Here is a 27,647-nt window from a genome sequence, read left to right as displayed (position 1 = left end):
GTTGTTTTTATTTCCTTTCTGCTTTTTTAATTTGTTTTTCCTTGTCTTATTTTTTTTTTTTTTTTAAATATCTTTATCTTTTTAAGTGGCCCTTGGGTCTTGATAAGTAGTGAACCCCTAGAAAAAAAAAAAAAAAAGATAAAAACCCTCGATCAATATTCACACTAATATTGATATAAAAGTTTTTAGCATTTTATCTTCCTCGTTATGTTTCTTTTAAATTCTACCTGAGACATTGTTTTACATGAATATTACTGTAAACACTAGGGAGGCATATATTTTCCGGAGTCATTTACGCCAGTAAATTTATAAATACTTACGTTTTTTTTTTTCTGTCCCCCACCTCTTTCAATTTTTTCTCATATCCGTGTTTTCGACTGTAAATAAAAAGAAGAAAACAATTCATTTCTGAAGAAGTCTTTTGAAATAATATAGACAAAACAAATTTGTAAGAAGAACCAAGATATCTTTGTAGAAGATGTGCTGGCACTGCTTGTCCAATTGAAAGTGGTCCTGTACTGAGTTTATTTTGTGGATGGTATGCAGAAGTTTGAAGTTGTAGACTTGTTTTTATATCTTGACGACATGATCTATGCTGGCAGTGAGAGGGAGTGAATTAAATTCTTCTGCCATACGTTTCAATTGGAGAAAAGTAAGGATACAAGTATCGATTTTTTTTTTCTCTGATAGTTTTTATAATAGTCATTAATGGATAGAAATCAGAAACTCATAGTGTCAATGCTGACATCCGACAGGGTTCCTTCTTGGCCTAACTCCTTTCTTTATCTTCATCAATGATCTCCCAAATCACATTCTTAGATCATTCATAGACATTTATGCAGACAACACTACCATCTATGGTCACACTTCAAAGGCTGGAAATGACCATGATCTCTCTCATTTCTCTATTCTGACCTGTAGTGCAACGGGGAAAAAGTGGCTGGTTGATTTTAATGCATCAAAAAATAAGCTTCTCTCTTTCCATCACTAATGCTTTGACTCCCACCTGGCCTCAATTGAAATGAATGGCTCTCATCTTGAGGAAGTACCATATTTTGACAAGCTTCTGGGTTTGGCCATCATTCCTGATGGAGTACTATTGTCATATCTTGCCAGGAGCTGGTCAGAGCACCCTGTCCTGCTTTGACAGAGTTCAAAACCAGCTTTGAAATCTAGTGGGTGATGCCCCTTTTTTCTTCCCTGCAACCTCTTTTCCACAGAAGAGATGTTCCAAACATGTCTCTGCTCTATTGTTATTTTCATGGCAAGTGCTCATCTAAGCTTCAATCTATGGTCCACTCTTGCCAAACTTTAAAAAAATAAATAACACTCTCCTAGCTATAATTACTATTAACAATTTCCCTCACTCTCTATCTATGCCTAAATTTCAAAGCAGATTCCATGAACAAAGCTTCTTTCCTAGAACTGCATGCTTGTGAAACTCTGTTCTGTTGGCTTGCTTTCCAACTGACTACAATATGGTTGTCTTCAAGTCCAATGTAAACAAGTTCTTATTAAGCCTAAATAATCAAATTATACTTAATTTCCATCACTAATGATTATTGTGCTGTGTTCCCGGTGACTACTGTACACTCATTAACCTTTATCCTCAGGTGGCTTTTGGGCCTTGATAATTGGTGACTCCACTGTTTAAAAAAAAAAAAAAATCTTTGAAAGGCTGCATCATATACTCTATGTCAGAAGAGAGAGAATCAAAAATATCTTGGATTTTTTTTGTTTAATTTTACTTTAAAGTTCTCAGAAATCAACCACCCCTTTCTTGTGGTTAGCACTTGATTTCCATATAAGATGCATAGATATTCGAATATTCCATTAAAATTATTTCATAAGCTTCTAGGACTAACCTTTACCCAAAACCGGAAATGGAAAGCATCAAATCTGTTGCTATGATTAGTGGGAAAATTATTGGATCATTCTACCGCTCCAGAAAGTATCTAATTTCTGACACAATCCTCAACCTATATGAGTCAAATACGTCCAAAGATGGAATACTAAGAGAAACCTTTTACTGCTTTCACAGAGTACAAAATCAATTTTAGATTTTTTTCTTCCCTGTAGCTTCTTTCTCACAAAAGAAAAGTTGTTAGTCTTTTTTCTCGACTCGTTATTTTCATATTGCTTAACTGATCTCCATTTTATGCCTACTCCTGTAAAATGTTCACAACTAAAACTCATCTAGTTACAACCATTGTAAAGAATTTTTCTTTCCTCCATGTACTTAAACTTTCATGAACAAAGTTTGTTTTCCAAGAATTGTCTGTTGAACATGGAACTGCTTCCTAGCTTACTACAGCATAGTCATTTCCAAGTCCAATATAAACAAATTCTTGTTGAGCCCGATTTCTTAAATTATCAAATTCTGCTCAGTTTCACTCATTATCATCAATCTTCAAGACGATCTCACATCATCCACCTGACAAATTCGTTAACTTTCATCTTTGGGTTTTCAGAAGTGGTTATCAATTAGCACACACACACACACACACACACACACACGCACGCACGCGCACACACACACACACACACACACACTTTTGAATTGCTTTTATGTATGGATATAGGAAAATATTGTATTTATTAAAAAAAAAAAAAGGATGCCTGAATATCTGTTTTCACTTGAAGGCAATATGTGAGAAAGATTTTTGATGAAAATTGGAAATATTTGAATGATATTGATGGAAACCCAGCAGACGGTCGAATAGCTAAGCATGAACGCACTTTTCTTTATACAAAGCAAAGTTGAGGCTTTTAATGCAAATAGTTCATAAAACACTTGTGATATTCTCACTTATCAATGTGTGTATAATTCATGATACACCTGTGTTATCGTCAGGAACTCTAGTTTTATTTATCTATTCATAAACTCACTCTGACGCCAATGTTTATAAAAACGGTTTATTTATAAAGAGAAGAACAGGACAGACAAATAGATGGATATCTTGTCTTGTTACACTCATTGCCACCCCCCCCTCTCCATTCTTTAAATAATTTTAATGTTTTGAATAATCCTTTTTTTTTTTTTTTTTAAATTACATTTTCACCCCAAACAAAGTCCATTGCCACTTTGGTATAGGGGGCTACTATCAGCTACTGGAGTACTATGTAGGGATTTGGGCAGCAAGATGTCGGTTCACGTTACACTTGAACTTATGCACATCAGCACAGTTGGGGAAGCAGGGACCTGGAATGGAATTCCAAAGTCTAGCGGTTCTGGGAAAGAAACTACTGGAGTAGAAAGATCTTTTACATCTAGGGATCTCTACTGTGTGAGGGTGGGATTTAGCTGCCTGTTAGGTTTGTCGAGGGTGTTTACATCGTGGGGGCACAAGTGCTTGCAGTTCGTCAGACCATTCACCATTAAAATACTTGTAGAACAGGCAGAGGGATGCAACATTTCGTCGATGGGACAGAGGCTGAAGCTTAGATGCCAGTTCAGGACCTATTAGGTTGGCGGCTCTCTTTTGAACCTTGTCTAGGAGTTAGAGACTAGTAGCAGATGCACCAACCCAAATATGACAGCAATACTCCATACATGGGCGAATGGTGGCCTTATAGAGGTACAGAATACTTTCGAGTGTTAGTAGTTTTCTAGCACAGTAGAGAGGGCCTACCTTCTTCGTAGCGGCCCTGGCAATGCTTTCTCATGTTTCCTGTGAACGTTAGGTCAAGGAGTTTGAAAGATGTACTTTCAGATAAAGAGTCATTGGTGGTAGAAAAGGTTTCTTATAATTATTGAAGGAAACAAGTTTAGTCTTGACAGTATTGAATGTGACCATTTTTGTCCCCATTCCACTACAGATTGGAGGTCATCTTCTAGTGTTTCTGCCATTTCTTTAGATATTTGTTCATTTGTTTTCCTGTCGTGCCTGTTATAGAGTGTGATGTCATCAGCATATATACCCATCTCAGAGGCAATTTTGTCAGGGAGGTCATTTATGAATATTAGGAATAATAGAGGTCGAAGGATAGACCCTTGAGGCACTCTCGCATTTATATCCTTTCTGCTGATGTAACCTACAACCATTTTCATCTGAATTTTCACATGTCTAATCATTCCGGAGAATTTCTCTTGCAACTGAAACCCATATTCTACACATATCAATGGTGTGACAATTAATACTGGCATGTAAAAATGATATATTGTTATTTATCAATACATTATGATAAACCGTTATACATCAGTGTTGTTGTTGTGGATCTTGTTTGTCTATCGATACAATCATTCGAATGCTGATGTTTATTTTTATTAAACGTTTATTTCAAGAGAACGAGTCCTTGAAAACATCAGAGACAGATTTTGTTGTACCTGTCGGGCAGAGAGAAAGACGGACATATTGGAGGCAGAACCTTAAACATGCCTTTCTGTCTTGAATTCTTGCCAACCAAGAAACTGAAGTGTAGTTTTGTGGCTTTTTTCTGGGGTCGCTTATGATCCTTAAAAGTGTCACTCAAACGGTTTCATTCATCTAATGCATTTCGCTGTCTTAATCTTTTATTTTATTCACTTTCACTCCAAACAAGTATTAAAAAGTGCTTGCTGATCACACATGTCCATTCTTGTTTAGTCAATAAGTACCAGCATATATATATATATATATATATATATATATATATATATATATATATATGCCGCTCTCCATTTGGGATACCAAATTGGTCAAAGGGAAAATTATTCCCAACTCGCATTTAGGTAAAAATGCACTTTCGTATAAATAATTGAATTAATTCGAAACGTATCGCAAAAACAAATAACATCTCTCTCTCATATATATAGATATAATGTGTGTGTGTATGCCGAGACGGTAGATTCTCATTCTTGGTCTTTTGCCTAGGAGCAAAATGTATATAAATATATTTTTATAAAAATAAAATTCTGTTCTGAAAATACACATTATCATCTCACTTAGTAAAGGAAAAATCCTTTTAGAGGGAATTTAAATTTTTGTCCCAATTCAAAGTGACCCTTTTTGGATAGTTGGATTTTCCCCACATTAAATAGCAACCTTGTGTCTAAGCTTTCATAGAAAAGAAAGCACATAAGGACCAACGTGTATATAAATACTTACAATTCCCCCCCCCCCAAAAAAAAAGATAGGAATATACAGTTTGTATGACTGCGATTATTCTCATCTTCCTTGTTAAATTCACGTTTTAGTCAAAGCTTCCGGCCTTCAGATGCTGTTTTTTCGAACTTGGGAAACTTCTAGTCTTACTTAGCAATCATTATGTGGAACTCTAGTACTTTTACAGAGTTTCAAACAAAACCATTTATTTAATCCATGGAGTAGATTGTTCTCATTTCGTCAGCAATGATTGAATAGAAACATTTATTTTTGTTATTCAGTTTGGAATTTCATATAAGTCTCTAGAGTGCAACATAGAGCATTTGGGAACAGATTGTCAGTCTGCAGAAAGACAAAGAATGATCTGTTCTCAATTTGCACCGAAATGGAATTCAGATGTATTATTGGTTTCTGGAAGTTGAAAAGTGCATTCTTGGGTTGGCTAGTAATCTTCAGGGGAGATAAATTTATTTGATCTAAGGGAAATAACTCTAGAATTCCTGAGCCAGCAGCCTTTTTGAGAATGTTAGAAAATTATTTTCTTTAATTTTTGTACTTTATAAATATCCCCTCTATACATAAGCCAAAAATCTACCTACTATCTGAGAACCTTAGCTCTAAGTTTCTATGCCTTTTTAAATCTATAACTTCCATTAGATATCGTCAATATAAATCGATGGTACTTTTAAAAACTAATAGTTTTCATTTTATTTACCTCCTTAGGAAATAAATGTACTTAATATTTTAAGAAAGCTTTTATGAAATTATCTGTTTTTAATCACTTTAATTTCTGTTAATACCAACAAAACAATTGCACACACACAAATATATATATATATATATATATATATATATATATGAAACTACAAATGAATAATACCAGACATCTTATTATAATCTGTTTAAAAATAGCTGTGATTTGGTTCTTGCTCTCTCTTATTAATACATATATTATTATTAATAGTCCTCCACATACAGTACTGTTTCACTGTATCACAGCTCATCAGTGTGGCTAGACAGGCAACTACCTCAAGCCAGGATTGAAAACTGACTTCCCATACGACGGTCAAGGCTTCGAACCATTATGCTAAACGGCAGCTGCTGTACGGGTAGTGAATTAACAATGTTTTGACATCGTCTGAATACCTAAGCTTGATTTGTTTATACAAAGAGCATTGCTTAATACGCTAATGGTATATCATGTATCACTTCCCAATATGCTCAACTCAAGATAAGGAGCATTATAGTCATCCACATACAGTACTGTTTCACTGTATCACAGCTCATCAGTGTTGCTAGACAGGCAACTACCTCAAGCCAGGATCGAAACCCGACCACCCGTATGATAGTCAAGGACCGAATTATTTTCATCATAATATAGATGTGATAAGTAAAAGGATTTTTTAATCTATTTTGGTACATATCTCTCTTTCATAAAAAAGGAACTTTGTCTCTGTGAGTTCATTCCCTATGGACTCCTAAATGACTGGGCTGATATTTTTGAAATTTCACACACTTACATAGGTTTTGTCTTGGAATGTCTTCGATAAGTATCGATAATTGAAAAAAATCTGAAAGAAAGAGCAGGTGATTTTGAGTAAAGTTAATGCCTTATACAACCTAACATCACAAGTGCATTTGAGAAGTTTTATTACTGCAGAAGCAGAAAAGCCCTGCATATTGAAATCAATAATAGTTTCTTTGATATAACAGAGGCACGTTCAAAATGAATGTTTCTGTTTAGAACACAATTAGATCATGATACTTGACTTTTGCATTTTAATTTAAGCCATTGTATAAAAATAATTTTATATAATCAACCGTAGGTTCTCTACAGTGTCATGTTAACTAAAATGTATTGTAGACTTTAACTGTGAGGAGGCATGCAAAGCTTCCTCCCGGTGCATTACAGTAGGTCCTCAACTAGAGCAGGCAATTAATTCGATGGAAAAATGAGCGATTTTACTGATTTCATGGGGGAGTGAAACATTCGTTAATCTTCATGCAATATCGGGTCTCTCTGCTAGTATTTATGTATCTGTGTGTGTGAATATATATTGTAGTTTGAATGAAAATATTATTTTTATAACTTTGTCATACATAAACTAACAATAGCAGAACGTTTTCATTAAACTGATTCAATTTCAGAAATGGGGGAAAAAAATTCAAATATTAAATTCGTGAAAAAGAATCATGTTTGTGTCTGCGTGTCCAATAAAATAGTTTATTTAATCAACACCAAACCCTCGAAGGAGTGGGGTGGTGGTGGGGCAGAAAATAAGAAAAGAAAAAAAACTCTTGAAAACTAACCAGAGAAAATATTAATATACAGTAGTTCCAATGGAATATTAAATTTGGAATTCAATGGAAGCCTTTTCAATATCAAAAGGCAACCATGATAAATGGAAATATTTTTTTCTAACTGAAACCCAAAAATCAAACCAATTCTTTACAATAAATTTTATTTGGAAAAGTAAAATACAAAATTCAATTTAAGTGAAAATGTTTTCGCTATTTTCAATCTTTAACAAGTCACATTCAACTTATAACTTGAAAGTATTGAAGAAAAGTATTGAAGACTATATACACTAACATGACATGCATAGAACAGTCTTTTGTGCATTAGTGTTATCTCTTATCACGTATAACATATAATTGACAACCCACATCCATTTGCATCACAGGTATTTTGGCATTCATGCGATCAAGCATCTCTTGCTAATGTCTTGTCTTCAACTTGTTTTGTAGATGACATCACTTTCTGACATTATCAACATGCAATAATCAGTTGCTTCAATCTGCTACACATCGATGCAAGCCATAAAGAAGGGAAATTTTTGTTTCCTAACGTTTTTAGTCTATCATGTTATCATTATTTCGATTTGTCTGTGATTTATTCACTGCGTTTTTGCATAACGCCAGACCTTAATCTCTATTTCCATATAATTTACTATTGTTTGTTGATACATTTTATAGCAAGCACATTTAACAATGGCTTTTTATATGAACTTCAATAACACATTTTTATGATTAAATACTTGACTTTCCTAATAAAACTTTTCATATACATTTTTATTAAGAAAAAGAATGTCCATTCCATGTAAGAAACACACCACATATTTTCAATCTTTGACTGTTTTTTTTTTTTTTTTTCTTTTAACTGTCATTTTGAGGAAGTATTTGAATAAAGATGAAGCATCAATGAACCTTGAAAAAAAGTTTCGGGTTTCATTTTTCATTTCATTGGATTATTAATTTCATAATCATCGTGTGTGTGTGTGGCAATTACACTTAATTATTTTCTTATTTATCTTAATTTTATTCGTCCAGAAGAAGTCTTACAATAAAGACGAAACATTGATGAATACCTAATTTGGTTTGTTCCTTTTTTTTTTTTTTTTTTTTATTTCTCTATCTTGTTGGAATACTATTTCTATTATTCTCATCAAATCTATATATATATATATATATATATATATATATAGATATATATATAATCTTCTACATAGCTCTATTTGTGTAGTGATCACTGTTGAAGTAAATCTTAAAAATTGCTGCATAAAATATCTTTTTATAATATTTAAAGTGGATACAGTAAATAGTGATCTACATACATATATAACGTATTTATTTATACAAACATTATTGGCTACATATGTGCATACATGGTTTTGTTGCAATTCCTTTGGAGGAGCAATGTCTTCTGGCCAAATATTTTTCTTATGAAACCAAATTTTTAAATAGTCCCTTTTTTATACAAAGTTTCGTATTTGAACAAATCATAAAGAAAATGAAAGAACAAAATAGGTAGCATAGAGAAAGGGGTTGAACGATAAAGGGAAGTGAAGACGCTGCTTCTTGAAAAGAATTGCAGCAGAAACAAGTATGCACATATGTAGCCAATATTGTCTGTATGAATAAATATACTATAATTAGGCTCTACTGTCATTAAGCACTTTTTGATAAACGCCAAAGTTTCAATGGATTTATGTCTCGGAAACAACGATATAATGATATATCTAATAAAATTAATTTAAAAGTAAGTTTTCAATGGTAAGGCAAACCTATAAAAAAAGCTCTACTGTTTAAAGTTGCAAATTATATATATATATATATATATATATATATATATATATATATATATATATATATATTATAAAGAAGTGAACCATCGCGTAAATTCAATCAACTAAAAAAATGGAAACCGGGGTGAGGAAAAGAAAAAAATATATATATAATGGGGCAAGTTATATGTACAATTCAATAAAATAAATAAGTCGATTAAAAACGATCGTTAAAATACACCCAAAGCGCTTTTCATTCAGACTAACATTTTCAAGGGTCATAAGTCTGAAATATTTTTTTTTTTTTTTTTTTTTTTTTGTTTTTAAGAATATTTGATAGTGATATGAAATAAGAGCGGAGAGGAGGTTAAGAGAAATAAAAAAAAAAACCTACCCAAATAATTCTAATTGAAGCCGGAGGTTTCTCTGCTTGCACAAAGTAGGGGGGTTAGCAATGATGGCAAGTGCTTTGAGGACAGACAGGTGGAACTTTGTGCGTCCTCGGTCCAAAACAGAAAAACACTCCGGAGAGAAAACAAGACCGCACTCCTTTTTATCAACCAAGTGTTACGCCGATGGACGATTCTATCAGTTGAGATTTTCTGGTAGTAGGTTGATGATCTCGGACGAAACGGGGAACATGTTGGGCGATTCTGACCTGAAGACGCTGGGTCGTCTTGCCTATATAGACGGCACCACACCGACATTGAAATTGTTCCCCGTTTCATTTAGAAAACTAAACCATTTTTTTGATTGGATTCAATCGTGTATTTCTTTGTAAAAATATTTTCATAGTAGTTGATCTCCCTTGTTACCATTTGCTTTTCTTTTAAATATTTTTATGTATATAATAGACTTGATGATTCTCCCTCAAATTTTTATGTATATAATAGACTTGCTGATTCTCCCTCAAATTTTTATGTATATAATAGACTTGCTGATTCTCCCTCGAATTTTTATGTATATAATAGACTTGCTGATTCTCCCTCGAATTTTTATGTATATAATAGACTTGATGATTCTCCCTCAAATTTTTATGTATATAATAGACTTGATGATTCTCCCTCAAATTTTTATGTATATAATAGACTTGCTGATTCTCCCTCGAATTTTTATGTATATAATAGACTTGCTGATTCTCCCTCGAATTTTTATGTATATAATAGACTTGCTGATTCTCCCTCAAATTTTTATGTATATAATAGACTTGCTGATTCTCCCTCGAATTTTTATGTATATAATAGACTTGATGATTCTCCCTCAAATTTTTATGTATATAATAGACTTGCTGATTCTCCCTTGAATTTTTATGTATATAATAGACTTGCTGATTCTCCCTCAAATTTTTATGTATATAATAGACTTGCTGATTCTCCCTCAAATTTTTATGTATATAATAGACTTGATGATTCTCCCTCAAATTTTTATGTATATAATAGACTTGCTGATTCTCCCTCGAATTTTTATGTATATAATAGACTTGCTGATTCTCCCTCGAATTTTTATGTATATAATAGACTTGCTGATTCTCCCTCAAATTTTTATGTATATAATAGACTTGCTGATTCTCCCTCGAATTTGTATGTATATAATAGACTTGCTGATTCTCCCTCGAATTTTTATGTATATAATAGACTTGCTGATTCTCCCTCAAATTTTTATGTATATAATAGACTTGCTGATTCTCCCTCGAATTTATATGTATATAATAGACTTGCTGATTCTCCCTCAAATTTTTATGTATATAATAGACTTGCTGATTCTCCCTCAAATTTTTATGTATATCATAGACTTGCTGATTCTCCCTCGAATTTTTATGTATATAATAGACTTGCTGATTCTCCCTCGAATTTTTATGTATATAATAGACTTGCTGATTCTCCCTCAAATTTTTATGTATATAATAGACTTGCTGATTCTCCCTCAAATTTTTATGTATATAATAGACTTGCTGATTCTCCCTTGAATTTTTATGTATATAATAGACTTGCTGATTCTCCCTCAAATTTTTATGTATATAATAGACTTGATGATTCTCCCTTGAATTTATATGTATATAATAGACTTGCTGATTCTCCCTCAAATTTTTATGTATATAATAGACTTGCTGATTCTCCCTCAAATTTTTATGTATATAATAGACTTGCTGATTCTCCCTCGAATTTTTATGTATATAATAGACTTGCTGATTCTCCCTCAAATTTATATGTATATAATAGACTTGATGATTCTCCCTTGAATTTATATGTATATAATAGACTTGCTGATTCTCCCTCGAATTTTTATGTATATAATAGACTTGCTGATTCTCCCTCGAATTTTTATGTATATAATAGACTTGCTGATTCTCCCTCGAATTTTTATGTATATAATAGACTTGATGATTCTCCCTCGAATTTTTATGTATATAATAGACTTGCTGATTCTCCCTCAAATTTTTATGTATATAATAGACTTGCTGATTCTCCCTCGAATTTTTATGTATATAATAGACTTGCTGATTCTCCCTCGAATTTTTATGTATATAATAGACTTGATGATTCTCCCTCGAATTTTTATGTATATAATAGACTTGCTGATTCTCCCTCGAATTTTTATGTATATAATAGACTTGCTGATTCTCCCTCGAATTTATATGTATATAATAGACTTGCTGATTCTCCCTCGAATTTTTATGTATATAATAGACTTGCTGATTCTCCCTCGAATTTATATGTATATAATAGACTTGCTGATTCTCCCTCAAATTTTTATGTATATAATAGACTTGCTGATTCTCCCTCGAATTTTTATGTATATAATAGACTTGCTGATTCTCCCTCGAATTTTTATGTATATAATAGACTTGCTGATTCTCCCTCGAATTTTTATGTATATAATAGACTTGATGATTCTCCCTCGAATTTTTATGTATATAATAGACTTGCTGATTCTCCCTCAAATTTTTATGTATATAATAGACTTGCTGATTCTCCCTCGAATTTTTATGTATATAATAGACTTGCTGATTCTCCCTCGAATTTATATGTATATAATAGACTTGCTGATTCTCCCTCGAAGAACAGTTCTTATTGCATTTGAGTTTTTTTAATAAATTTGATCATCATATTTCTCATCGGTAAATGTGCAGATAAGCAGATGACATTACTAAAATAACTTTTTTCTTAAGATAATTTAATAGCATTTCTTCCGAGAGATTTCTTTCATGTTGCTTTATCATAAAAGAATGCAGGTGAAAGTAAAACAAACCCGACGGACTAGTAAAAGTATGGGAACTTATTAAAAAAAATAACACTTAAAGTTTTAAAAGCACAGAAATGTTGGGAAGTTTATGAATATATGAAAAAAAGTAAAATAATAAGGAAAAAATATCTGTCGTGTATGAATGTAACACTTTAAACAATCTGGCGTTTTTTTTATTTTATTTCTCTTATTTTTCTTTTTGCCTTTCTTTTAATCTTTTTATTTTTTTCTTTTTTAAAATCTTCTTCATATTTCTCATTCTTTCTTTTTTGTCTTTTCTTCTTTCAGTTTTCCCTTTTTTCTCTTTGCATTTTTTCTTCATCTTTTTCTCTTTGCATTTTTTCTTCATCTTTTTCTCTTTTCATTTTCTTTTTTCCTTTCTATCTTTTGTTTCAATAATGTTTTTGAGGTTTCTTCGACTCTTACACACTTTCTGATTTCTATTTTTAAAATTAGTCGCCATGCTCAGAACAATTACTGATTTGATGACTGGTGAATAAACACATTCTTCTGATGAACATCTAGAAAAAAAATATTTTCAAAGATAAATAAAAAAAAAAAATTAAAAAAAAAAAAGATTTAAAAATATATTTTTTTATATTTGTTATATATATATATATATATATATATATAAAACTTATTTAAAAAATGTAACTCTTGTTTTGAATACATTTTATCTTTTGATTCTGTTTGTAAATTTTTATTTCTCTCGTTTTTGTTCCCAACGTTTCAGATGAATTCTCTCCCTTATGAAGATTTTAATTCATGATTTTCCTGCTAGATGTCTCTGCTTTGATTCGTTTGTATTTATTTTCCTATTCTTCTTTCCAGTATTTTTTTCAAACATTGATACTGAATGTGGTGTGATGTTTATTAAAAGGGAAAAGAAATTTTTTTCAAAAGATCTGGTTTTAATTTTGTTTTTCTTCCACAGTTCAGTTCTTTCATGTCTACTCGAAAAGCTAGGAAGAGTCGTTTAGATAATGGTTCTTTCTTTTTTTTCTCTTGTTTTAAGACCTGGTTCGATTTCAAACTGACCCCAAATTTTTGTGTTCTTATGAAAATAGCTCTATTAAATTAGGGTTAAGCAAACTCTGAAACCCACAAAGAGCTCGATTTTTTTGCAAACAAATATATTTGGTTTGAATCACGATTTTCCAGACACTTTAATTATAAGTTCAAGTTTCTTTATTGCCTAATATATACATTTTAATTTGGAGAGTTTCAATGCAAAACAAGAAATGCCAGTTTAAAATTTGTGAAACTAATCACTATAAGCAGTATGGTACACTTTACTCAAAATCATATTTTCCATAATATGATACCAGCATTGTTTTTTTTTGTTTTCAATTAAAATAGGCTTTTTTATTTGAAGTCTAGGTTTTATATGTTCATTCTTTTATTGTTTACTGTTTAAAGAAATTGGCGTATCGCGTTTTGTATTCAGAGTCTTCATTTAATACATTATATGTAACTAGCAGTGCTCGGCTCGCGTTACCTGGATGGAGATTTATTACTGGATTTCAAAGATGGTCCTGTTGATTATTTTTGGCCTGAAAGAAAAGTTAAAGATAAGATTATGCAATATGAGGTCAAGTTATAAAACAAAACCATCAAACACGGCAGTGTTATTTAAAAAATAAATAAAATAAAAACTAACTGTAAAATGGCAAATGGACTCAATTTGAATATTTTAAATCTGAAATATACCAATAAATTTTTTTTTACATGTCTAAATGTTTTTAAATACATGTTCTGATATGTATCGGTTATTTGATAGACCTAACCAATAATTACCTCTAGTTACCCAAAATGGAATCGAAGGAAAATTCAAATGGTGTCTTTTAAACTTTATATTCCTAAAATATAATGAATCCTTATTTAAACATATCTGAATGTTCTGTTAATATATTTATTTCTATGCCACACACATTGACTTCTATATAATATTCAAAGTTTTTCAACCTTTAAAACTATATAAGTAAAAAAAAAAAATTAATTTAGTTCTTTGTTGGAAAACCTTTTTGCTTATAAGTCTCTTGTAATCACTGCATTAGTTCGCTCCCAAGAATTTACGCTAGTCTTAGAAAAACTGTTTCAAGAATTTCAAAACAAAATTGTATTTTATTTTATGGCTCCCCAGCAGTCTTCATCTTACATCACCTCCCTTATGAAACAATAACAAAAACGTCCCAGATATTGGATGTAGAGTTTTGCTCCAGATTAATTTGTTTTACTAATCTATTCATGTTACGAAAAAGGTAACTTTTTCATATGAACCTGCATAAATGCTTTTAGTCGTGTGGGTTTTATTTTTATTTTTCGGACACGAGTTTGTTCATCCTTTCTGATGAGTCACACTCGTTGTAAATCCAAATAAATAACTCTGTATTTTGTTTGTCTGAGTGGTAAGAAAAATTGGATCTCTTTAAGAATGAATAAAGACATGGAATCTAAATTTCTATAATTTATACATTAAGAATTGAAAGTCAGACCATAAGGCGGATCAACCAGCTTTTCAAAATCTCAATGGAATTGTAAAGTAAGCAAAGAAATTCAATTTGTTCAAAAGAAACTAAACCGTTTCCAATGTATAATTTTATTAAAATAAATTTTTACTTTGTATTGAGGCCTTTTGAAAAAATATTGGTTTTAAGTTCAGGTTATCAATATATTTTGAACTTTTGTGTGTTTTGAGTATGTATTATTTATTTATACAATAAAATAGAGAACGCTTAATTATTTCTACATTAAAGTTTAATTCTGGTTAGTCAGTTTCTTTTATGGAATTTTTGCAAATGATTTCCACAAAATGTATTTAGATTCCATTTCTTTCATGAAATATTTCATCTACCTATGAACACCATCTTAACTAGAAATCAGTAGCAGGAGGGTACTTAAAAATTCTCAGAATTATAAAGCATGTGACTAGCCTGAATACCTGTGATTAGTTCTTCAGCAAGAAGATCTAAATATTCCAGCATCCATTTTTTTTTTTTTTTTTTTTTTTTTTAACTAGTTTTACAATTTTTAGTGGATCTTCATAAGATTATAATTTTAAAACAATTTGGTTTAATTAACCCAACAATTTTGTAATTATTAAATTTAAATTAATATTTTGAAATATTAAAAACACAAGTAATATCAGGTAACTAGAGAAAAAGAGTAAGTTTATAATATATTTTGAATTATTTTTCTTTAGGCCTTCTATCCAGTACTATATCTCCACCTGCCTAAACTTAAAAATAACTACATCATCTGACTCACAGAAGATTATTGACCTTATATTTAAATTATGACAAGCAAATTTATTTTAGTACCATATACTATGAAAAAAGTCAGATTTTTTTTTTTTTTTTTTTGTAATGGGGAAACTTAAATTTGGAATAAGCTTGAAAAAATTCTATGCAACAATTTTTTAATGAAAAAATTTATTATTGGTCGTGCCCCAACCAAGTTCTCTTAAATTATTCTGAAAACTGGTTAGTCTTTTGTTATGCCAGGTCTTAAAACTTTTTTTTTTTTTTAGTATTGTCGCATTTTCTTTATTGTCTCTGGAAATGAAAATAGCCAGGTAGGAATCTCTTTGACATTTTATCTCTTTTGTATCTCACGGTTGTCCAAGAACTCATCAAAGCCTGACAGATTACATTTAATGACCGGGGGGGGGGTCACTGTGTTTTTTAAGAAGCTATTTTAACCTACTGTACCCAAGATGATATCATTGTGAATTAATTTAATAAAATTACAAAGAATTTTAATAAATTAGGCAGAAAGCCAATAATTTGTTGGATTTGAGAGGGTTGATAGTCATGTTGATCTATTGTTATTTTTAAATGAACACAATGACCACAATACCGCATTTACTCTATTGCCTAAGCTATTTAAAATTACCACTAATGTTTCCAATTTGATTTATTTAAAAAAAACAAAAAAACATTATTTACAATTTGGTGAAATAATTAAAAACACTCAAGAAGATATAAAGAAACAAAATGAATGAGGTAGGTTAATATAGATCTTCACAAAGACCTGTGGTGTAATGGATATAAGTACTAAGTTAAGGAATTATAAGTGAAAGAATCCTGGAGGTTGACGGTTCAATCCTTAATGCAGGCTAAGAATACAATTAAAACAGGTGAAAATGGTTGACAGAATGAAAACATACTTCCGCCATGGATTAAATAAAGGGTTATCTTCAAAAATCTATACAGATTCCTCAATTTGACAGATTCCAGAGTTTAACACAGTGCACCTCAAGAAAACTGGAGAGTACATCATTGAAACATCCCAAATGGGAACTGTAGTCTAAATAATCCAAATATTTATTCCTCAAATTCTAAAATATAAGGTACTTACAATTTGGTGAAAAATAAAAAAAATTGGTGGCAAAAGAAATAATTTATAAAGAGAAAGGATCAAATATTGTTTGCATCCAAATTTTATGAAAATAACCCCCAAAAGAGTCACCACAAGTTGAAATTAGAGAGAATTTTCAGCTTAAACTGGTTAATTTGTGATAGCTGGCATAAGACGTATGAAATGATACCTAACATAAGATATACAAGATAAAAACTAAACTAATGAAAAACTATTTTATTTAGCATACATATTAATCCATGTCTAAAAGTTTTCATTTAGTCTATTTAAAATTGAGATGCACCTCATGATAATTACAAAAGCAATAAAATAGCCAGTTTTTCTGGTCTTTCTGGAACTTAGTTAGGGTTCGATTACCTATACCATTATGGTTAAACTGTATGCAAATTCCAAGAGAAGATACTTTCAGTCAAATTAACATTTTTAATTGCCGTAACTTTGGCACAGACGACAAATAATCCTTATTACATCCTAATCTTTTGGGTACAATGAGTTAATCTATGCCTCAAAGCACTCCTTTGGTGTGATGGGTTAGCTACCACCACCATGACCACCGCCACAAGCATCATCAACAACTCTGCCTCAGCCGCCATAGTTGGATTTCTGTTCACCCATATTTTTTTCATTGGTTACTTTAGATCACATGGACAGTTTGGCACCTAAAAACTGACAGTTATCATTTTGACCCTACTCAGCCCACACGGATCGAGAATATACATTTTATCTTGCAGGTGAGTGTGACTAGGGAGGCCTCGACCAGGTGCTCCCCCTACTCCTCCTCCTCATGTATGTGTTGATATTTTATCTACTTATATATATTATTCGTTTTCATATCTATTTCTTGTGTCTTGTAATGTGTGTATGTGTATATATATGTCTAGCAATTTTTCTTTGCACGTATGTATGTACATGTGTGTGTGTTTGTGTATCTAAGTTTGGAGACAGCCAACAGCGCATAGTGACTAGCAATTTAAATCTAGGCATTCTTAAAACCATGTCATTAATTCCTAATATATATATATATATATATATATATATATATATATATATATATATATATATATATATATATATATACACACACACACAGACAATCGAAAGTTGGATTCCAGTACTCATTTATTCATTTTTTAAAAAGATCTGGATTTTGAGGGATCATTTTAGACAACCAGAATGAAAGGTCATATATTTTAGATTTTTTCTGAATACGACCCGTTAGAAGGATAGTCTCATAACTCTGCCCAAAATATCGGAAAATGAAAAACACAAACAGCAAAACTCACATAATTAAAGCATTTATGTTTGTGGAGTCATTTAGAAACATTAGATTCTATTTACTCTATGGACGTCATATTTCATACACACAAAAAATATGTAAAATTTAACCTAAATAATAATTGCAATTTTAAAATTAGGTTCTTAAAAAACTAATAGTATTTAAAGAAGGAAAATGAAATAAAAAGGATGAGGGGTAAAAAGAATTAGAAATATATGAAAATAATTATTACTTGGAAATAATATAGAATTAAATTTAATAACTCAGAGAAACAACCCTTGGTTTTTAAGTTGCATTTTATTTTGAAGTAATAATACCAATTGTTTTTACTATTGCTATAGTACATATTTGACTTAAAATAAGCACTGCTTTGAAACAGCTGTAAACAATAATACCTTTGTGTATGCTTCTTTATTTTGAACTTAATTATCTAATGAAAACCGTAGACTGTACAAAAATCTTCAAATGTTGATGAAAAACATTAAAAAAGTCACAATAGTGAAATGAAATTTGAAGCAAAATTTGAATCCTCCAAATATTCAGAAAAAAAATGTTTTCTGCACTTCAAAAACAGTTCATGGGATAGAAATGTTTCGTTTGCAATTCTTATCTCAATAATCTCTCATACAGTCTAACTCAACAGGTCTCTACATGATTTTTCAAAATGTACACATGCTATTTTATGTGCTATGGATTTATTCCGATAAATTTTAGGTTAAATAAATGGATAATATACAAGTTATTGTTTTTTTTTACACTTTATTCAAGAGAAAACACTTGTAAATAAAATTATATGAAACACATTAAAGTCGTTTGATTTATTGAGTGTGCTAATAATTAAAGATGAGAAATAAATCCTATATGTGTGTGTGATGCTGGCGTACAGCTGTAATTGACTATCATAAGTGTTCAACAGAAAGGAACATGTATTATAGCTTTTAATGTTTTTTTTTTTACCCTAATGAGAAGAGGATGTTATGATAAATGTTTAAATATTATTTGTACATTACATTCTTATGACATTATCAGTGTTCAGATAAATATTCAAGTTAGTTGCATGATTCAAACCCCAGAACAAGTCACATTTAACTTCAACTCAGTGTGTGTGTGTGTATATATATATATATATATATATATATATATATAGCTGTATTGTCTTGCAAAACCAACTCAAAGTGCTTCTCAAACAAAATTTTATAATTGAATAAATTACATAACTTAATATTTAGCTTTACTCGTGTCTTGATCACGTTTAACGTAAGTATTGAAAATCAAAAGTTGAAATATATCTCCTTATAATATTTTATGTCAATACACGTAATGTGTGTGTGTGTGTGCAAATGTCATGGTCTGAAGAATACCAAGCGAGAGGGTATTAGTCACCATGTGCTGTTGACTCCATGGCTTCCGACTTGGAGTTACATAAGCTCTATCACCAGTATCAAGCATTCTCCCCCATAAATAAAACGAGGAAAACTATATTGATGTATATGTGTAAGTTTGTTTGCAGGAGTAAATATCTGACAATGTGTAGGTGGAGATAACAACTAAATAGAACAAGGAATAAATGAACCCAGAATCATGCTTTTTTTTTTTTTTTTTTCGATTTAATATTTTAATTCAGTTATGAAACTTTATCAAGTTAGTATTTATTGAACACCATTTCAGCCTTTTTGTATATTTAATCGGACTTTATTCAATAAATAATTATTCTATGACAAAGTCTCACAACTGAAATGAAATATTAAATCTGAATAAGTAGGACTTTGTTCATTATTTTGTTCTATTCTATTTAGTTTCTCTTTTGCTAATTAATTTTTGTGTATGTATGGAAAAAAATTTTGTCTGTGATCTGTATGAGGTTTTGGTACAATTTTTGCTATCTTTATTTATGTAGACACTAAAAGAAAAATATCTGTTTCTAATTTGAATTTAAAGATTACTTTTGGGAAAATTAAAGCCATAGAATAGGGAAAAGAAGAACAGAAAGAAAATACATGCAAAGAGTTTTAAAAAAATAAAATAAAAATTATATACTAGCTGTTCTGGCCTGGCATTGCCCAGAGGACTTTTATAACAGATTGCATCCCACAATGAGATCCCAACTGGTATGGATATGTTATCCACTGTTAGCCATCTGAAACTCTCCCAAAGTGTATTTTACATTGGTTTGAATGATCCAAAGCAATGAAGTAGATTTCCGAAGACCTGAACGGTATCGGCTAATGATGAATCGATCCGAGTGGGCAGCATAAGTAAAATGGCAACACAGGAAAAATTGCAAGTCATTTATAAAACATCAAACCTCAGTATGAAAGATAAAGATTAAAAATTGCAAGTCATTTATAAAACATCAAACCTCAGTATGAAAGATAAAGATTAAAAATGAAAATGATATAATCAAAAAAATTCTTTTCAGTTCAGCATCTAAGCTAAATGTAAACATGTTTTTGTGTTGCCTCCAGAGAAATAAGAGAACGGTGCAATGCATGTGTAATATGAGTTTTAGACACAGGCTTAGATCTCTGGTGACTTGAGACAAAGATTAAATCTGAAGAATATAGAGAGATGTATGCAAGACTTTGATGGTATGGTCACACTGAAAGAATGGATGAGAGTGCTCATAGATATAAGGAGGATGCCTTTCCTTAAATTGCTCAACTTATAATGCTGAGTATTTAGCAAGAAACAACTAAGTAATATTTTCTGGGTCTTTTGTATGACTTAACCAAGAATTGAACCTCAATCTCTTGGCTCATCACTGATTAGTGCAATAATATCTATTTTTTTGCTCTTGGCTTTTACATGTCTGAAGCAGGTATATATTTTAGCAAAACATTGCGTGAATCAATGCCTAATATCTTTATTTCTATTAAATTGTTGTATATTGTTTTTACTCAACAGGTTGTTGTTGGTATGCTTGTCTGAAAATAAGATTAATTCTGCTTTGTAAAATTTTTTCTTTGCTATTTTTTTACGCTTTATTCAATTTGAGCAAGTGGTCACGTACCAGCATTATTTTTTTTTATAAGTCACCCATGATGATTTTTTTTCTATTATTGTTAACCCTTTAATTTGGCATATAAAGTTGTCGGATTTTAAAAGTTGAACTTAGACATAATTTTTGACTAGCTATACGAGTATGAAACATACACATGCATGCGCACACAAACACGCACACAAATATTAACTAGAATAATACCAGTCTCAGGAGAGAGGTAAAATATAATTTCCCAAACAGAACAGTTTGTAATCGCATTGAAGATTACAGTCAAGATGTTTAGAATCCGTATTCCAATTTTGATTGCAATCCATTAGATGATTTTGATTGCAATCCATTAGATGATTTTGATTCTAGAAAAATGCCTGAAATTTAAGGCTTAAGAAGAAATGAAAATATGGTGAATGTTAATTGGTGTCTAATTTTATAAAAATTTGATATATTTGAATTTTCTAATGGGATATTGTGCCCACTAAAATCCCTCTACTTGAAAGGAACTGAAATTTAGGGAATATTTAATAATTAGAATTTCAGAGAGCCATCTGAATTCTCACAAATGGTTTCCACCCTTTTTACCAGCTTCCAATAATACCAAATTATTGTAAATGTACAACACATTTAGACTCCTTCGCTTAGAAGTTGTAGTACAAAATTCATGATGATCAGTTAATTAGTTTAGTAATGAATCCTTTAATACAAATATCCAACTTTGTAAAAATAGAGGTAAAAAAATATGCGTTCGAGGACTGGTATTAGGAATATGTGGAGATTTCAGTTGGAATTTAAAGCTTATAAAACAAACAGCGTTGATTCTGGAGGGCTCATCGTTCATCAGTTTTTGTTTTGTTAAATTGAATTGACTCTAAACAAAGCACATTGCAAATGAGATGTAACAGACTTCCATGAATTAGGGGCCATATGTGTGGGGAGGAGCCTAAGTGGGGAGTTGTGTAGCAAGATATTTGTTCACATTTTAAATTTCTGCATGTCAGTGCAGTCAGAGGAGCAGGAAGAGAATTTCAAAGGTAAGCACTCTATCGGATGAGAAAATCTTCTAGTAGCTAGGGACTTTTACAGTAAAAGGGTATAATTTAGCTACTGATCTGCTGTATTTCCACTGAGGGGGATACAAGTGCAGCAAGTTCATCAGAACATTCAGTGGAAGTACTTGCCAAACAAACACATGAATGCAATGCTGTCACAATGTTAATAGTTAATTATTATATTTTCTGATATTTTCAATGAAATCTTCTCTTTATAAAGTAACTTTAAGTGTAGTCTTCATTTTTCTTTTTTGTTGTAACGGGATTAGCAGATTTTATCATTTCTGTGCTTAGTCAAAACTGTTTTCTAAAATTCTATTTGCTTTGTGTCCGAGATTCAAAAAACGTTTTAAAAATAAAGGGAAAAAATGAAACCACGTTAGTAAAAATGAAACATTCTACTTGGTAATGGCTTCTGCAAATTCATAACCGTAAGCCATCATTTGTTGATTTGTAAATGTTTTAAGTTTAACTTAGATGGTTTCAAACCAATATAAATAATTGTACACTAATAAAAAAAAAAAAAAAAAAAACACCTTTAAAAAAAATATTTGCTGGTTTTCAGTAAAAATTTAATTTTTACTTGATATTTAATTTTCATTAAAAAAATACAAAATCATTTTAATAAGGTTTAATTAAAAAATTTTACCTAAAATATTGTTTAGTTTTTTCTTTTTAAATCCTGACTATTTGATAAAAGCGAAACAGTCTACTTGATGGCGACTTACAGTTATTACTTTTGAATCAAGTGGACTCTTTCAATTTACCCCAATGTTTTATTTAAACAAAAAACCAAGAAAATAAGAATAGTGATCACTATTCTTTATTTTCTTGCATGGTACAAGTAATGTTAAGCAAAAATTTGACTGAGATAAACTTTTGTTCGTTTTAAAGAAATATATTTATTGAATTGAAAAAGAAATAATTATGTTATTTATTGGTTGTGTCCAGTATGTCCATCCTAATATGATATTACCATGAGTGGTTATATTATTTTGTGCGACCAACTTTAAAAAGAAATGAATATATATATATATATATATATATATATATATATATATATATATATATATATATATATAATTTTACGAAAATATATATGGCAATTAAAAGTGTTCCGCATTTCATCCTGCAGGGAATCATCAGGCTAAAATGCATGAAATACGTGTGACCGGGTGGTTTTATGTATACATGTGGTGTTTAGTTTAGCTACTTAACTAATCAGATTCATTCTTTTTCCTGCCCACTGGTTAATGTTTCAATTAGTAAATTGTATATACAATGACTGAGGTCAGACACTCAAGCTGCAAGGTCAGCACGTCAATTGTATATAGCCACACTGCTGGATCTTTACAAGCTGAAGCATACGTTTGTGGATATAAAAATATAGTAATACTAACACATATATATTCAGTTATCTTGATAGCTTTTAAAAGTCAGACCCAAATAGCATTTAAATTGATAAATTAAACTTTGCTTCAGATTAACTTTCATTTCTTATTGTTTTAAACGTGTTATTATTGGTTTTAAGGCCACTAAAAATGACTTTTACCCAATTAGTGTTTTGTTATTCAATTTAAGTCATGCACCAAAGAATTAAGTGATATGAAACTGTAAAATCTGTGAGGCAAAATATATTTTCTTTTCTTTCGGTATAAGATACATCTTCTTTTATGATTGTATCAGCGTGTACGTGTTTTTCAGTTTATTGCTTAAGTTTGGTTTTAATAAATAACGTTTATTACTATCAGAATTATTTCAAATCCTTTGGTGCGCGATTTATGACCCACCCTATATATATATATATATATATACACACACACACACACACACAAATTATTTACAAACTATACATTACATATTCCAGAGTTGTACCATGGTTTCAGAAACACAAATAGACCTTTATTTAATCATCAATGCCTCATGAAACAAAGACAGTTTGAAAAATAAAACAGACAATAAGGGCCTTTTCTAAACAGTAAAACTACCCATGTCAATGAAACCATGGTACATATCTGGAATATGTAGATTTTAAATAATTTGTATTTTAACTTTCATTCTTATGATCGAGCACTTTAATTTTTTTTTCACATATCCTGACACAATATATATATATATATATACATATATATATATATAGTCATTCACACTGTTTCACTGCATCAAAGCTCTTCAGTGTGGCTAGACTAGTAACTACCTCAAACCAGGATAGAAACTCTACTGCTTAGGTGACAGTCATTTCTAACCGTTATGCTATTTGGCTGCTGTTAAGATGGATATATGAAATTAAAATGATGAAATATTGTCCAAATGCCTAAGCTCCACTTGTTTACACAAAGAGCATTGGATTGTTGCAGTTTATTATTTCACTCCCCAATATGCTTAACTCAAGATGGGGAGCATTTTTGTGTGTACAATTTTATCATGTGGTGTCCAGGTTTCACAAATCAACCATGAACAAGTGTTGAAGAACCAATAAAAAAAGTTAACCAATACATATGCTTTTTTGAACCATGATTGATGGCGGAGTTTGCTGTTAGTGTTTTTCTTGTCTTATGACCAGTAGATGATTGATTTGTAAAACTCTGATTCTTTTCAATGAAAATTATGATTATATAAATCAAATATATATTATGCTCTTGCCTTTCGATTGAGCACTGTCATTTATTTTTTTCTACTTACATGAAGTATTCTCTATATTTACTCTATAAAATTAGATTAATCGAATTATCAAAGTCAAACCCAAATAGCAATGTCTTACACATGTGTGTTTATGTATATATGTATTACTGTTTGATTATGTAATCAAATTTCAGCCAAGTTAAACTTTCATACGATTAGGCCAATAGATTTTCCAAATGTTAGTTGCAAGAATACAAGTAAATCGCTTTTTGTTTCTCTAATAATAATCTTGTGAGTCTAGAGCAGAGATACATTTTTGAAATTTTAAAACCGTATCAAACTAATTGTTTTTTTTACTTTTTAAATTTTTTTTCTTTAAATTTTATAACCTATTCATCTTGAAAATAATTATATAGATGAACTCTGGATTTCGTAGTTATTAAATTTATATTAAACTAGCACGGTTACTTGGCGCTACCCATCAGCAAAAAAATTAAATATATGTTAAATAATGTTTCTTACGCTACCCTTTGAAAAGAGATTATTTTGTTAGAAGTGAAAAAATAAAACTTAGGAATTTATTTTTCTAATGCACATATTTTCATCTGTATTATCGTCTCCTTTTTGAACGTGTAAAGAAAATGTTTATATCTCTGAAGAACCTTTTTAACTGTAAAGTTTTTATATGCATTCTTTTTTTCTTTTGCTGAGCATTATCACTGTGGCTTTTATAGTTTTTACGCTTTGATTGAAGTATTTTAATAAAAAATGAAATTTGGAACATTTTCTCTGGTTAAATTCTAGATGCAAATGGTTTTTAATGAAAAATTCTCGTTGAGAATACTTATTGCATGAAGTAAATAATTTTTTTCAATTCTTAAATTCATTTTTCTTTCTCTGCATATTTTCTTGCACCATTACATTGATTCATAAATATTATGAAAGTGATTATGCAAATTGTCAATTAAAATTATTGGGGTGGGGAGAGGCATAACAAGTTGAACAAGTGATACTGACACAGATTATGGGATCAGCTAAGGTTTGAATCAAGTCTGTTATGTTAATTTAAATTTTCATATTATGTGAAAAAATATGAGTAAAATAAACTTCATCTTACATCTATCTATATATGCATGCACACACACAAACACACACTAGAAGAATATCTAAACCTCATGTCTAGATATTTTTTAGAATGAAAATCAAAATTTGAATAAATATTGTAGACATAAAGTTTAATGTCATTATATCTTAATTTTAATCTCCATAAGACATAAAAGTGGTGCAAAACTTCGATTTGGGAAAGTAATTCTACATATCTTGCGATAATTATATTTCTAGTGTATGTGTGTGTGTGTCTGCCACTATCAAGTGTCCACATTCATTAGTGTTCTGCGTTTAATTCTAGTTTGAATTGCCAGCCTTAATTGATGCACTTTTCAGATAATCAATATTTGTTTTTATGACTAAGATTATGGTTTATTTTTCTGGACATCAAAATCTATAATATAAAGCTGAATGTCTGTGTGTCTGGTCACGAATAGGCTCCTATATGGTTGACTATTTTAAAAAACTGATTACATATAATGATAGAAGATGTATCGAGACACAGGAATGGGTATGTTTGATCTGGCAGAACGGTGGTTCATTAAAATTGTGGGGTCTGCGTTCGAGCCTGGTCTACAAAGTATGGAAATAAAAAATTAAAAAAAAACGTTTACAAGTGTTTTTGATATAGATGTACATAAGAATACTTTGATAAGCATGTTTTAACTTAAATAGGGATGATATGATAAAATTGTGGGGTCTGCGTTCGCGCCTGGCCTCCATAGAATGGAAATAGGCACAAACTTTAATAAAGACTTTTCATATCTATCTGTGTAAGTATACTTTGATAATTATGTTTCAGTTTGAAGAAATATGGTATAATAAAATTATGGAGTGTTTGTTCACACCTGGCCTCCATAGAATGGAAATATGTCACAAAGTTTAACAAGGTTTTTTAATATAGATCCACAGAATATTGTGATAAGTGTTTCAGTGTGAACAGGTATGGTATAATAAATTATGGGGTTTATCTATTTTATTTTACTTTCATCATATTTTGCTTTGGTTTTGAAACCCCCGAATTCAAAGCTATCTCTTTACAACCCTTCCTTTTCATAACCTATCATACTTTCATAAATCAGAGTCCATTTTCTGTAGGCTGTTTTTGAACCCAGTCAACGACGGGTACTTTTGCTAGTATGATATAAAACAAGAATAGATATAAATGCAAAAATAACATGACTTTCAGTGTTATGGGTCAGCAGCTTCTCTCAATAATATATATGTGTGTCTGTGTGTGCATATATGTTGTAAGAAGGAAAACTGAACATTACAAGAAATTGACTTTTTTCTTTCTTTAACAGATATATCTATATACATCTGATTATATATTATTCTTACTTGCTTCCATAAAAATCTTTCTTCTTTGTAACTAGAGTTGTATATGTGATGCCGGAACATCACAATAGTTTAAGGATATCTGCATTGTCTCAAGTGTTTTGATTTCTTTATCTTCACTCTCTACCGTGTGTCTATAGTTTTCTATACAAACTACATCACTCTCTTATATGAATTGTTTATAGTTAAACTTGTAATCGATATAAATTTCTAATGCGAGAACATGTATAAATGAACAATAGAAAATTAGATTCCAGTGATCATGTCTTTATTAGATTCCATTTTATTCATTCTTAAAGAGGTCCGGTTCTTTACACTCTCACTTGGATCATCTGGGCGACTGAATGATGACAAAATGGTCTGTAAAAACTGGATCCATTTCAGAATGAATACAGAAATAGTAACTAGAATCTAAACTTCTATAATCTACGCATATAAATATCTTTATAATATTTAATTATGGAGACTTTTAAGAATTATTTAGCACTG

The 27,647-nt window shown here is 30.5% G+C and overlaps 1 protein-coding gene across 11 annotated transcripts in view; it reads left to right on the top strand.

The window, feature by feature from the left end:
* Positions 1–27,647, top strand: part of LOC145263676 (uncharacterized) — a 514,716-nt gene that overhangs the window by 291,049 nt on the left and 196,020 nt on the right. For 7 of the 11 annotated variants that reach the window (XM_080120560.1, XM_080120552.1, XM_080120557.1 and 4 more), the window contains exon 12: positions 17,410–17,502. The exons of the other annotated variants lie outside the window; for them this stretch is intronic. In XM_080120560.1, coding sequence (XP_079976686.1) covers positions 17,410–17,502 — 93 coding nt within the window. The remainder of the gene's footprint in view (positions 1–17,409; positions 17,503–27,647) is intronic. 11 annotated transcript variants of the gene reach the window in all.

Source organism: Euprymna scolopes, chromosome 39 (genome assembly GCF_053919585.1).
Source record: "Euprymna scolopes isolate OS-2025 chromosome 39, ASM5391958v1, whole genome shotgun sequence".
NCBI lineage: Eukaryota > Metazoa > Mollusca > Cephalopoda > Sepiida > Sepiolidae > Euprymna > Euprymna scolopes.
Note: the sequence above shows the minus strand (reverse complement) of the source record. Positions and strands in the feature narration are given on the sequence as shown.